The 15,430-nt window shown below is 47.7% G+C and overlaps 1 protein-coding gene across 2 annotated transcripts in view; it reads left to right on the top strand.

Moving 5' to 3' along the window:
• LOC139366585 (catenin alpha-1-like) overlaps positions 1–15,430 on the top strand; it is a 219,630-nt gene that overhangs the window by 16,834 nt on the left and 187,366 nt on the right. For both annotated transcript variants that reach the window (XM_071104258.1, XM_071104259.1), the window contains exon 4: positions 8,735–8,901. In XM_071104258.1, the coding sequence (XP_070960359.1) occupies positions 8,735–8,901 (167 nt within the window). The remainder of the gene's footprint in view (positions 1–8,734; positions 8,902–15,430) is intronic.

Here is a 15,430-nt window from a genome sequence, read left to right as displayed (position 1 = left end):
ACAGAAGCATTTTTAGCAGCCGTTGTTGTAGGTTAACATTTGACATAATCCTATATAATTCATTTTCCCCTCAAGTAACACTTTTTTTTGTTGTTGTTGGTGTGTCTGCCTCGCAGACAAATTATGAATTTATAAGAGTTAGTGTTCCTGGGCTGGTCCTGATGGGAACTGAGGAGAGTGGGGTTGGTTCATACAAGCATAGACTGTATGTTTGTGGACCTGAGACACACTAGGTATTTTCCTAGCACTGGGCAGAAGTAGAAATTATTCTCATTTCTTTCAGCCAGGATAGTCCATCCATTAACAATTGCCACTGTTTTCCAGGGACTCCGGACATCCCATTAAACTTATAAAACATTGAAGAATTGCCACAACGTGTAATATTTTACCGCAAACAAATCCCAACTATTTCCTCCGCTTCTCTTTTCGTCTGTGAGGCTACAATAATGTGGCGTTTCCTGAGGAAGCTGGGAAGCGAGCGTTCGTCTATTGCGTGTTTTGTCTGTTATTAAAGAAAGCAAAACAACGGTTATGTTTACTATTGTGTTCATGAGTCTGTTATGAAATGTGTCTACTGCTTTGCAGTAAATCAATAAGTATTGCATTTGTGTGTGTGTGTGTGTGTGTGTGCCCTACAGAACTTGGTTCAGTTATGGCCTTTATAAATCTGTTCATATGGGCGGAATATTGTGTATATATATTTGTTCATGTGGTTGTATAGAGGCTGAAGGCAAAACAATTGCTCGCTTTAGGTTAAACAGCCCATACTATTTCTAGGCCTATATAAATTCACGTGGTTATATCATTTAGTAATGTTACATTTTTTATGAGGATCCCCGTTAGCTAACGCCATAATGCGATCTAATCTTCCTGGGGGTACAACACCAATTAACAAGACATTGCAAACAATCAAGACTTCACAAACGTTCAACAAGTAGACAATACAGACAATTTAAAATACCTGACAGGAAACGCATTTAACATTTCAGTTGATGCGTTCTATTTCCTGTCCAGTCATATGGTCGATCACATTAGATGTTCTGTCTATTTCCTGTCCAGTCATATGGTCGATCACATTAGATGTTCTGTCTATTTCCTGTCCAGTCATATGGTCGATCACATTAGATGTTCTGTCTATTTCCTGTCCAGTCAGATGGTCGATCACATTAGATGTTCTGTCTATTTCCTGTCCAGTCAGATGGTCGATCACATTAGATGTTATTTTCCCTCTGGAAGGGGGATTTATCTTTTGCCTGAGAAATATGGATTGGTAAAAAGTAACATTCAGCTTTAGTGTAGATTTAAGGCGATTTGTTGTTTTAGCTGAATGTTTGGTGGTTATGCGTGTTGCTAGTTGTACCAATTGGTCTGAAAAATACTTAAAGAAATAACATTCCCCCAAAAAATCTGAAGACTAGATTGTAATTATTTTTTTTGCGTGAAGCTATGAGAGATTCTGGTGCATTTTTAATAATATTCATGAGTTAATCTGGCAGCCCTGTTTTGAGCCAGGTAGAGTTTTTTTTTGTAATTTTTTTTTTAGTATCTTTCTTTGCAGATGACCATATAACTGGACAGTACTCTAAGTGTTATAGGACCAGAGCTTGACTCTGTACCGGTACCCCCTGTATATAGCCTCCTTATTGACTCTGTACCGGTACCCCCTGTATATAGCCTCCACATTGACTCTGTACCGTAACACCCTGTATATAGCCTCCACATTGACTCTGTACCGTAACACCCTGTATATAGCCTCCACATTGACTCTGTAGCGGTACCCCCTGTATATAGCCTCCACATTGACTCTGTACCGTAATACCCTGTATATAGCCTCCACATTGACTCTGTACCGGTACCCCCTGTATATAGCCTCCACATTGACTCTGTACCGGTACCCCCTGTATATAGCCTCCACATTGACTCTGTACCGGTACCCCCTGTATATAGCCTCCACATTGACTCTATACCGGTACCCCCCTGTATATAGCCTCCACATTGACTCTGTACCGGTACCCCCCTGTATATAGCCTCCACATTTACTCTGTACCGGTACCCCCTGTATATAGACTCCACATTTACTCTGTACCGTAACACCCTGTATATAGCCTCCACATTGACTCTGTACCGGTACCCCCTGTATATAGCCTCCACATTGACTCTGTACCGTAATACCCTGTATATAGCCTCCACATTGACTCTGTACCGGTACCCCCTGTATATAGCCTCCACATTGACTCTGTACCGGTACCCCCTGTATATAGCCTCCACATTGACTCTGTACCGGTACCCCCTGTATATAGACTCCACATTTACTCTGTACCGTAACACCCTGTATATAGCCTCCACATTGACTCTGTACCGGTACCCCCTGTATATAGCCTCCACATTGACTCTGTACCGTAATACCCTGTATATAGCCTCCACATTGACTCTGTACCGGTACCCCCTGTATATAGCCTCCACATTGACTCTGTACCGGTACCCCCTGTATATAGCCTCCACATTGACTCTGTACCGGTACCCCCTGTATATAGCCTCCACATTGACTCTGTACCGGTACCCCCTGTATATAGCCTCCACATTGACTCTGTACCGGTACCGCCCTGTATATAGCCTCCACATTGACTCTGTACCGGTACCCCCTGTATATAGCCTCCACATTGACTCTGTATCGGTACCCCCCTGTATATAGCCTCCACATTGACTCTGTACCGGTACCCCCCTGTATATAGCCTCCACATTGACTCTGTACCGGTACCCCCCTGTATATAGCCTCCACATTTACTCTGTACCGGTACCCCCTGTATATAGACTCCACATTTACTCTGTACCGTAACACCCTGTATATAGCCTCCACATTGACTCTGTACCGGTACCCCCCTGTATATAGCCTCCACATTGACTCTGTACCGGTAGCCCCTGTATATAGCCTTCACGTTGACTCTGTACCGGTACCTCCTGTATATAGCCTCCACATTGACTCTGTACCGGTACCTCCTGTATATAGCCTCCACATTGACTCTGTACCGTAACACCCTGTATATAGCCTCCACATTGACTCTGTACCGGTACCGCCCTGTATATAGCCTCCACATTGACTCTGTACCGGTACCGCCCTGTATATAGCCTCCACATTGACTCTGTACCGGTACCCCCTGTATATAGCCTCCACATTGACTCTGTATCGGTACCCCCCTGTATATAGCCTCCACATTGACTCTGTACTGGTACCCCCTGTATATAGCCTCCACATTGACTCTGTACCGGTACCCCCTGTATATAGCCTCCACATTGACTCTGTACTGTAATAGCCTGTATATAGCCTCCACATTGACTCTGTACTGGTACCCCCTGTATATAGCCTCCACATTGACTCTGTACCGGTACCCCCTGTATATAGCCTCCACATTGACTCTGTACTGTAATACCCTGTATATAGCCTCCACATTGACTCTGTACCGGTACCCCTGTATATAGCCTCCACATTGACTCTGTACTGTAATACCCTGTATATAGCCTCCACATTGACTCTGTACTGTAATACCCTGTATATAGCCTCCACATTGACTCTGTACTGTAATACCCTGTATATAGCCTCCACATTGACTCTGTACTGGTACCCCCTGTATATAGCCTCCACATTGACTCTGTACCGGTACCCCCTGTATATAGCCTCCACATTGACTCTGTACTGTAATACCCTGTATATAGCCTCCACATTGACTCTGTACCGGTACCCCTGTATATAGCCTCCACATTGACTCTGTACTGTAATACCCTGTATATAGCCTCCACATTGACTCTGTACTGTAATACCCTGTATATAGCCTCCACATTGACTCTGTACTGTAATACCCTGTATATAGCCTCCACATTGACTGAGGGTAGCAGTGCAAGATCTTTTTAAGCTGAAATATTTGGATTATTAGCATATGAATGACTAGCAATTAGATTTCTGGACTTTAGAAGCCATCCAATCAACCCCATTTATTCAGACATGTAATTTCAGGTGAAGTTACGCCCCTGCTATAGCCCAATAGATGATATAGGAACCCGTATTCGGGCCCTGCTATAGATGATATAGGAACCCGTACTCGGGCCCTGCTATAGCCCAATAGATGATATAGGAACCCGTATTCGGGCCCTGCTAGAGATGATATAGGAACCCGTATTCGGTCCCTGCTCTAGACCAATAGATGATATATGAACACGTATTCGGGCCCTGCTCTAGCCCAATAGATATAGGAACCCGTATTCGGGCCCTGCTATAGCCCAATAGATGATATAGAAACCCGTATTCGGGCCCTGCTCTAGCCCAATAGATTATATAGGAACACGTTCTCGGGCCCTGCTCTAGCCCAATAGATGATATATGAACACGTATTCGGGCCCTGCTCTAGCCCAATAGATATAGGAACCCGTATTCGGGCCCTGCTATAGCCCAATAGATGATATAGGAACACGTACTCGGGCCCTGCTCTAGCCCAATAGATGATATAGGAACCCGTATTCGGGCCCTGCTATAGCCCAATAGATGATATAAGAACCCGTACTCGGGCCCTGCTATAGCCCAATAGATGATATAGGAACCCGTATTCGGGCCCTGCTATAGATATAGGAACCCGTATTCGGGCCCTGCTCTAGCCCAATAGATGATATATGAACACGTATTCGGGCCCTGCTATAGATGATATAGGAACACTTATTCGGGCCCTGCGATAGCCCAATAGATGATATAGGAACCCGTATTCGGGCCCTGCTCTAGCCCAATAGATGATATAGGAACACGTACTCGGGCCCTGCTATAGCCCAATAGATGATATAGGAACCCGTATTCGGGCCCTGCTCTACCCAATAGATATAGGAACCTGTATTCGGGCCCTGCTATAGCCCAATAGATGATATAGGAACCCGTATTCGGGCCCTGCTATAGCACAATAGATGATATAGGAACCCATATTCGGGCCCTGCTCTAGCCCAATAGATGATATAGGAACCCGTATTCGGGCCCTGCTCTAGCCCAATAGATGATATATGAACCTGTATTCGGGCCCTGCTCTAGCCCAATAGATGATATAGGAACCTGTATTTGGGCCCTGCTATAGATGATATATGAACACGTATTCGGGCCCTGCTCTAGCCCAATAGATGATATAGGAACACGTATTCGGGCCCTGCTCTAGCCCAATAGATGATATAGGAACACGTATTCGGGCCCTGCTCTAGCCCAATAGATGAAATAGGAACACGTATTCGGGCCCTGCTCTAGCCCAATAGATGATACAGGAACCCTCATTCGGTCCATATAAAGAACAGCTTTGCTTTGATTTTAATGAAATACTGCAAACAGACAAAGTTTCCCGATCTTTAAAAAATACTCATGAACAGAAACCGGCTATACAGCTGGCTTGAGTTTCCCAGCCAAACAGGCCTCTAAGGAAGCTACCAGTACCATGATATAGGAACACATACTCTAAGGAAGCTACCCGTACCATGACATAGGAACACATACTCTAAGGAAGATACCAGTACCATGATATAGGAACACATACTCTAAGGAAGATACCAGTACCTTTTCAAAAGTTTGGGGTCACCCGCAAAACACCAGTCTCAACGTCAACAGGGAGGAGGCGACTCCGGGATGCTGGCCTTCTAGACAGCGCTGCAAAGAAAAAGCCGCATCTCAGACTGGCCAATAAAAATGAAAGATTAAACTGGGTAAAAGAACAGACACTGGACAGAGGAACTCTGCCTAGAAGGCCAGCATCCCGGAGTCGCCTCTTCACTGTTGACGTTGAGACTGGACAGAGGAACTCTGCCTAGAAGGCCAGCATCCCGGAGTCGCCTCTTCACTGTTGACGTTGAGACTGGACAGAGGAACTCTGCCTAGAAGGCCAGCATCCCGGAGTCACCTCTTCGCTGTTGACGTTGAGACTGGTGTTTTGCGGGTACTATTTAATGAAGCTGCCAGTTTAGGACCTGTGAGGCGTCTCTTTCTCAAACTAGACACTCGAATGGACTTGTCCTCTTGCTCAGTGGTGCACCGTGCCATTGGAACACAGGAGGGATGGTTGCTGATACTGGGCCTCTGTACGCCTATGTAGATATTCCATAAAAATATCAGGTGTTTCCAGCTACAATAGTCATTTACAACATTAACAATGTCTATAAGTGACCCCAAACTTTTGAAAGGTAGTGTATGTATGAAATAACATGGAATCATGTAGTAACCCAAATAAGTGTGAAACAAATCAATATATATTTGAATTTCAAAGTGGCCACTCTTTGCCAGAAAGTGTCCAGTAGGTGTCCAAACTTTTGACTGGTACTCTGTGTTGGGTAGCTGGCAGAATCTGTGTTAAGTCGCTCGCTGTGTGTGTGTCTGAGGCCTCTGGCTGTATACATTAGGTCAAGGTCACTGTGTGAGAGGGAGAGAGAGTTTGGATTTAGCCTGGGTCAGACTGCCTTTCTCTCCTCCCTTCTCCTCTCTCTCCTCTGCTCCTCCTCTCTTCTCCTCTCTTCTTCTCCTCTCTTCTTCCCCTCTCTTCTCCCCCCTTCTCCCCCCTTCCCCTCTCTTCCCCTCTCTTCCCCTCTCTTCCCCTCTCTTCCCCTCTCTTCCCCTCTCTTCCCCTCTCTTCCCCTCTCTTCCCCTCTCTTCCCCTCTCTTCCCCTCTCTTCTCCCCTCTTCTCCCCTCTTCTCCCCTCTTCCCCTCTCTTCTCCCCCTTCCCCTCTCTTCCCCTCTCTTCTCCCCCCTTCTCCCCCTTCCCCTCTCTTCTCCCCCTTCCCCTCCCTTCCCCTCTCTTCTCCCCCCTTCTCCTTTCCTCTCCTCTCTTCTCCCCCCTTCTCCTTTCCTCTCTTCTCCTTTCCTCTCTTCTCTTCTCTTCTCCCCTCTTCTCTTCTCCCCTCTTCTCTTCTCCCCTCTTCTCCCCCCCCCCCTTCCCCTCTCTTCTCCCCTCTTCTCCTTTCTTCTCCCCCCTTCTCCTTTCTTCTCTTCTCCTCTCTTCTCCTCTCTTCCCCCCCTTCTCCTCCGCTCCTCCTCTTTTCTTCCCCTTTCAAATAATTTTCTAATGCAATAAACTCTTAGCCTGGATCCCAACCAGCCTCTACTATGCTTTGCTCTGAGGCCTTGGCTGGTATCAGGCCCAGCAGTGTGCTATTGTGGATGCTCCCCAAATCACTCCTTATGCCCTATATTGTGTACTACCTTTGGTCCAGCGGCTTATAGTAATGCACTTTATAGGGAATAGGGTGCCATTTGGGATATACTCAGTGGAATTTGATGATTAAAACCAAGTCTTAATGTATTTCTGGGCTGGCAGGGACAGAGGAAGAGTTTTCTGGGACTGACAAATTAGTTGCCTGCGGAAGGTCATGGGTCTTAAAAAAAATGATAATTTTGTTGAGCGGATGAGACCAACGTGTGGATGGCGGGTGTAGGCCTTAATACAAGCTGAAAGCTAGCAATAGAGTATTAGTTGTTATACTGAGCAAACGCTATGAACCAACAGACTAGCTAAGCCAGTTGGCAAAACGTTTTAACGATTTAGATGAGGTTAGGCTGTCCAGGTGAACCAGATGCCTGCTCCAGGTCTTTATTAATGGGTAGGACACACAGCCTCCCCCAAAACATGTTATGCTAGGGTGTCCCTATCAAAATGATGCGTTCAGACCAATCAAGGCCACTTTTCTGTCATGGTGCAAGAGGGCCTAACGCTCTGCCTGTGTGAAGGTAGATATGGGGGACCGCTGCCAGCCAGGCATCCCTTTATCCATGGGTGAATATACAGACACTTATTTATCTATATCTCTATCTATATATCTATCTCTATTTATCTATATCTCTATCTATATATCTATCTATCTATATCTCTATATACATCTCTATATCTCTCTCTATCTCTACAACCCTAGTGAGAAGTAGTTAGTGACTGGCTGCTTTGATGTCATGAACTAGGCAGGCACACATCTGATGCCGAGGGTCTGATTAAACGGCACACTGACTCTCTCCCACACCGTTTTGATGTCATGGAAGCTCAGCCTGAGATTGGTTCAGTTTCCCACAGCCCCCCCCATCTCCCAGATCTTAACCAAAGCAAGAGGTGGGGTGGCTATTTTGCAGTTTGAATCACAGATTGCTTCTTTTACCATGTATATTCAGTATTTGTTGTCTGCGTGAATCAAATGTCAAACCCTGGTGTGACTAACACTGGCTCAGTGGGTTGGAGCTCAGTGGGATGTCTTCATCACTCTGCCCCGAGATGTTCTCTGTAGTTTATATGGTAATGAATGCATCAAATTAACACTGAAATGTCAGCAGTCCTTTTTCTCTCTGGCAGGTTCCCCTCCTCTCTCTGGCAGGTTCCCCTCCCTCTCTCTGGCAGGTTCCCCTCCCTCTCTCTGGCAGGTTCCCCTCCCTCTCTCTGGCAGGTTCCCCTCCCTCTCTGTGGCAGGTTCCCCTCCCTCTCTCTGGCAGGTTCCCCTCCTCTCTCTGGCAGGTTCCCCTCCTCTCTCTGGCAGGTTCCCCTCCCTCTCTCTGGCAGGTTCCCCTCCCTCTCTCTGGCAGGTTCCCCTCCCTCTCTCTGGCAGGTTCCCCTCCCTCTCTCTGGCAGGTTCCAGAGAGGAGGGGAACCTGGGCTGTTCTGGCTCGGACAATGGTTACTTGTGTAGGGAGTAGTGTGTCATTTAGGACGAACCCTCATGTCTCAACTGTAATATCCTGTCCTTGTCCCTCAGGTGAATCCATGAAGCAGGCATCAGGAGAGTTTGCAGAGGACCCCTGTTCCTCGGTAAAGAGGGGTAACATGGTCCGTGCAGCCAGGGCACTCCTCTCCGCCGTCACTCACCTGCTGGTGCTGGCCGACATGTCTGATGTCTACAAGCTGCTGCTGCAACTCAAACTGGTGAGACACACACACACACACACACACACACACACACACACACACACACGGAGAGAGACATGACACACACACGGAGAGAGACATGAATAACTAAACCATTATTAACTTGTCACACACACAGATGGATGATGGGTAGCTTCCCGACGTAGACACACAGGTGGATGATGGGTAGCTTCCCGACGTAGACACACAGGTGGATGATGGGTAGCTTGTCGATGTAGACACACAGATGAATGATGGGTAGCTTCCCGACGTAGACACACAGGTGGATGATGGGTAGCTTGTCGATGTAGACACACAGATGGATGATGGGTAGCTTGTCGACGTAGACACACAGGTGGATGATGGGTAGCTTGTCGACGTAGACACACAGGTGGATGATGGGTAGCTTGTCGACGTAGACACACAGGTGGATGATGGGTAGCTTGTCGACGTAGACACACAGGTGGATGATGGGTAGCTTGTCGACGTAGACACACACAGGTGGATGATGGGTAGCTTGTCGACGTAGACACACACAGGTGGATGATGGGTAGCTTGTCGACGTAGACACACAGGTGGATGATGGGTAGCTTGTCGACGTAGACACACAGGTGGATGATGGGTAGCTTGTCGACGTCGACACACAGGTGGATGATGGGTAGCTTGTCGATGTAGACACACTCAGGTGGATGATGGGTAGCTTGTCGACGTAGACACACTCAGGTGGATGATGGGTAGCTTGTCGACGTAGACACACTCAGGTGGATGATGGGTAGCTTGTCGACGTAGACACACTCAGGTGGATGATGGGTAGCTTGTCGACGTAGACACACTCAGGTGGATGATGGGTAGCTTGTCGACGTAGACACACAGGTGGATGATGGGTAGCTTGTCGACGTAGACACACAGGTGGATGATGGGTAGCTTGTCGACGTAGACACACAGGTGGATGATGGGTAGCTTGTCGACGTAGACACACAGGTGGATGATGGGTAGCTTGTCGACGTAGACACACAGGTGGATGATGGGTAGCTTGTCGACGTAGACACACAGGTGGATGATGGGTAGCTTGTCGACGTAGACACACACAGGTGGATGATGGGTAGCTTGTCGACGTAGACACACAGGTGGATGATGGGTAGCTTGTCGACGTAGACACACACAGGTGGATGATGGGTAGCTTGTCGACGTAGACACACAGGTGGATGATGGGTAGCTTGTCGACGTAGACACACAGGTGGATGATGGGTAGCTTGTCGACGTAGACACACACAGGTGGATGATGGGTAGCTTGTCGACGTAGACACACACAGGTGGATGATGGGTAGCTTGTCGACGTAGACACACAGGTGGATGATGGGTAGCTTGTCGACGTAGACACACAGGTGGATGATGGGTAGCTTGTCGACGTAGACACACAGGTGGATGATGGGTAGCTTGTCGATGTAGACACACTCAGGTGGATGATGGGTAGCTTCCCGACTTAGACACACAGGTGGATGATGGGTAGCTTGTCGACGTAGACACACTCAGATGGATGATGGGTAGCTTCCCGACTTAGACACACAGATGGATGATGGGTAGCTTGTCGATGTAGACACACAGATGGATGATGGGTAGCTTGTCGATGTAGACACACAGATGGATGATGGGTAGCTTGTCGATGTAGACACACAGGTGGATGATGGGTAGCTTGTCGACGTAGACACACAGGTGGATGATGGGTAGCTTGTCGACGTAGACACACAGGTGGATGATGGGTAGCTTGTCGACGTAGACACACACAGGTGGATGATGGGTAGCTTGTCGACGTAGACACACAGGTGGATGATGGGTAGCTTGTCGACGTAGACACACAGGTGGATGATGGGTAGCTTGTCGACGTAGACACACAGGTGGATGATGGGTAGCTTGTCGACGTAGACACACAGGTGGATGATGGGTAGCTTGTCGACGTAGACACACAGGTGGATGATGGGTAGCTTGTCGACGTAGACACACACAGGTGGATGATGGGTAGCTTGTCGACGTAGACACACACAGGTGGATGATGGGTAGCTTGTCGACGTAGACACACAGGTGGATGATGGGTAGCTTGTCGACGTAGACACACAGGTGGATGATGGGTAGCTTGTCGACGTAGACACACAGGTGGATGATGGGTAGCTTGTCGACGTAGACACACAGGTGGATGATGGGTAGCTTGTCGACGTAGACACACAGGTGGATGATGGGTAGCTTGTCGACGTAGACACACAGGTGGATGATGGGTAGCTTGTCGACGTAGACACACAGGTGGATGATGGGTAGCTTGTCGATGTAGACACACTCAGGTGGATGATGGGTAGCTTCCCGACTTAGACACACAGGTGGATGATGGGTAGCTTGTCGACGTAGACACACTCAGATGGATGATGGGTAGCTTCCCGACTTAGACACACAGATGGATGATGGGTAGCTTGTCGACGTAGACACGCACAGATGGATGATGGGTAGCTTCCCGACTTAGACACACAGATGGATGATGGGTAGCTTGTCGATGTAGACACACAGATGGATGATGGGTAGCTTCCCGACTTAGACACACTGATGGGTAGCTTGTCGATGTAGACACACAGATGGATGATGGGTAGCTTGTCGATGTAGACACACAGGTGGATGATGGGTAGCTTGTCGATGTAGACACACTCAGATGGATGATGGGTAGCTTCCCGACTTAGACACACAGGTGGGTGATGGGTAGCTTGCCGATGTGGGCTCTTGTGGATATGACTGAACTTCCATATATGAAAAAATATTTATCCAGATTATGAATAACTTGAATGTTACATTTATTTTATTGCTTCGAATAAAATATAAATCGGATCTTAAAATAAGGTGAAAAGAAAGCCACACATGTCTAGTTCAACTATTTTTGTAGGTAAATCGTTTGCGTGACTCAAACTAATCCAATTTTATTTGTCACATACACATGGTTAGCAGATGTTAATGCGAGTGTAGCGTTGTGGTGTCTTGGCTAAAACGTTTCAAACAAGGTCTTCTGTGTTTTGTCCATCTCTTTACCTGCACTTCAGGTGTTTTTATTGTTGTGGAAATGACCCTAAACAAGGTCACACACCTCCAGTCAATAGAGATGACCTTACTGTTTATCATCTCCGGCAGTCTTCGTCCCAAATGGCACTCTATTCTCTACATAGTGCACTACATCTAACCAGGACCAGTAGGGTAGTGCACTACTTCTAACCAGGACCCGTAGGGTAGTGCACTACTTCTAACCAGGACCCGTAGGGTAGTGCACTACATCTAACCAGGACCCGTAGGGTAGTGCACTACATCTAACCAGGACCCGTAGGGTAGTGCACTACATCTAACCAGGACCCGTAGGGTAGTGCACTACATCTAACCAGGACCCGTAGGGTAGTGCACTACATCTAACCAGGACCCGTAGGGTAGTGCACTACTTCTAACCAGGACCCGTAGGGTAGTGCACTACATCTAACCAGGACCCGTAGGGTAGTGCACTACATCTAACCAGGACCCGTAGGGTAGTGCACTACATCTAACCAGGACCCGTAGGGTAGTGCACTACTTCTAACCAGGACCCGTAGGGTAGTGCACTACTTCTAACCAGGACCCGTAGGGTAGTGCACTACATCTAACCAGGACCCGTAGGGTAGTGCACTACATCTAACCAGGACCCGTAGGGTAGTGCACTACATCTAACCAGGACCCGTAGGGTAGTGCACTACATCTAACCAGGACCCGTAGGGTAGTGCACTACATCTAACCAGGACCCGTAGGGTAGTGCACTACATCTAACCAGGACCCGTAGGGTAGTGCACTACATCTAACCAGGACCCGTAGGGTAGTGCACTACTTCTAACCAGGACCAGTAGGGTAGTGCACTACATCTAACCAGGACCCGTAGGGTAGTGCACTACATCTAACCAGGACCCGTAGGGTAGTGCACTACATCTAACCAGGACCCGTAGGGTAGTGCACTACATCTAACCAGGACCCGTAGGGTAGTGCACTACATCTAACCAGGACCCGTAGGGTAGTGCACTACTTCTAACCAGGACCCGTAGGGTAGTGCACTACTTCTAACCAGGACCCGTAGGGTAGTGCACTACTTCTAACCAGGACCCGTAGGGTAGTGCACTACTTCTAACCAGGACCCGTAGGGTAGTGCACTACTTCTAACCAGGACCCGTAGGGAATAGGGTGCCGTTTGGGACCGTTAGTAGTTGATGTTATGGTCATTCTCCCCTGTCCTCAGGGATTCTCTCCCCAGAACAGTGGGGACAGTATGTAGTTTTTATAACCCAGCCCTATTCCTCGCAATCAAGCTGGGCCAAGTGGCCAAAATAACAAGACTCTTATTTCAGAAGACCTATTCTTCCCATGTTTCTAAACCACTGATCAATAATTCCCTATTACAGAAAAAAATACAACTATTTCCATTGATCGCTAGTACTCTAGTTGACCTCTCGTCCTTTTGACCTCTCGTCCTTGGTCTCGGAGTTTGTGTTTTTACCTGGGACATATTCTTAGTTTCAGCTTCAGAACACAATCTCTCTGTGTGTGTGTGTGTGTGTGTGTGTGTGTGTGTGTGTCAGTGAGTAACCTGTTCTGATGTGAACACACCAACACCACGACGTTGTTTGACACAATGACCTCAGTGTGTCTGAGTCACTTTTACAGCCGGGATCTAAAATGGCCGACATCTGTCATTCTTCAAGCCTCAGACAGGACAGCAGCTTGAACAGGAAATGACTATGGCCTGTGTGTTAATTATCTTGGACTTCCGCGTGCAGATCTAGGATCAGTGTTGTCTTTTTTTTCTTTTTTTTAAATCACAAGATTATATAGACAGCTAAATTAGCACTCGAATACTTTTTATGACCACGGGGCCCAGGATTCCACAGAAACACTATGATTTACTATGAAACTAAGTAGGAGAAGATTTTTGAAAAGGACAAGTTTCTGCTCTTGAGGTTAGAGAGCCTCCACAGCTACGTGTGGTATTTCCGTGTGGGCTAGGCTCCACCCTGTGATCTAGTTGGTTATTTTAAAAACCTTCCCATACTGGCTCTTAACATTCAATTCTTCCACTTTACCCCTGTCTTATCACGGATCTGTTTATAGCCCACCACCTCACCGGGTTAGTGGCGTCCAGATACTTGGAGCCGTGTTCGTAATTGCAAAGTGTTCCCTATGTAGTACACTACTTTTGACTACGGCCCGTATCCCAAATGACACCCTATTCTCTATAGTCCCTATTCCACATGGGGTCTGGTTAAATAAAGTGCACTATATATAGGGAATAGGGTGCTGTTTTTTTTTTTTTTTTTTTGACTCATACAAACTGAGGCAGTGCTCTTGCTGTAACTGAGTATCTTCATCTCGGGGCTGCAGCGAAGTCCGAGATGAAGTAGTGACATGCTCTGGACACTGGCCTCCCTGTTAGAGATGAAGTCCTGACATGTTCTGGACACTGGGCATCATGTTAGAGATGAAGTCCTGACATGCTCTGGACACTGGCCTCCCTGTTAGAGATGAAGTCCTGACATGCTCTGGACACTGGCCTCCCTGTTAGAGATGAAGTCCTGACATGCTCTGGACACTGGCCTCCCTGTTAGAGATGAAGTCCTGACATGTTCTGGACACTGGGCATCATGTTAGAGATGAAGTGCTGACATGCTCTGGACACTGGCCACCCAGTGGTTCCCTGTAGCACCATGTGGGTGTTGCCAGCCAACTGCAGGAGACCGAGATGATGGCTCTTTCCGCATTCCAGGTAGAATAAGTCCCAAATGGCTCCCTAGGAAGTGCACTACTTTAGACCAGGAAATGCACCCTATTCCCTAGGAAGTGCACTACTTTTGACCAGGACCCATAGGGTACCTTTTTGAGATGCTGTACAGGCAGGCTCTGGGTGGACTATGGGATCGTATCAAATTGATAGTGGTTCCTGAGATGTTAACATGTTTCCCACAGGGAAGAGGGAACTGTCCAGCCATACACCTGTTAGCCCCGGTCAAAAGTAACATGTATGGGCATCTTCAGTTCAAGCCAGAGCATTGCTGCCGAGCCTGGGCCCCTATAAGCTACAGCTGGTTTATTCTCAGGCCTCAATAGAATAGGCTACAGCTAGCCTAGCCATGGGCCTCAATAGAATAGGCTACAGCTATCCTAGCCATGGGCCTCAATAGTAGAGGCCTAGCCTAGGCTCAATAGAAGAGGCTACAGCTAGCCTAGCCTCGGGCCTCAATAGAAGAGGCTACAGCTAGCCTAGCCTCGGGCCTCAATAGAAGAGGCTACAGCTAGCCTAGCCTCGGGCCTCAATAGCAGAGGCTACGCCTAGCCTAGCCATGGGCCTCAATAGTAGAGGCCTAGCCTAGGCTCAATAGAAGAGGCTACAGCTAGCCTAGCCTCGGGCCTCAATAGAAGAGGCTACAGCTAGCCTAGCCTCGGGCCTCAATAGAAGAGGCTACAGCTAGCCTAGCCTCGGGCCTCAATAGAAGAGGCTACAGCTATCCTGTTT

Source organism: Oncorhynchus clarkii, chromosome 14 (assembly GCF_045791955.1).
Source record: "Oncorhynchus clarkii lewisi isolate Uvic-CL-2024 chromosome 14, UVic_Ocla_1.0, whole genome shotgun sequence".
NCBI lineage: Eukaryota > Metazoa > Chordata > Actinopteri > Salmoniformes > Salmonidae > Oncorhynchus > Oncorhynchus clarkii.
The sequence above is the reverse complement of the archived record's forward strand: the minus strand, read 5'-3'. Positions and strand labels throughout refer to the sequence as shown.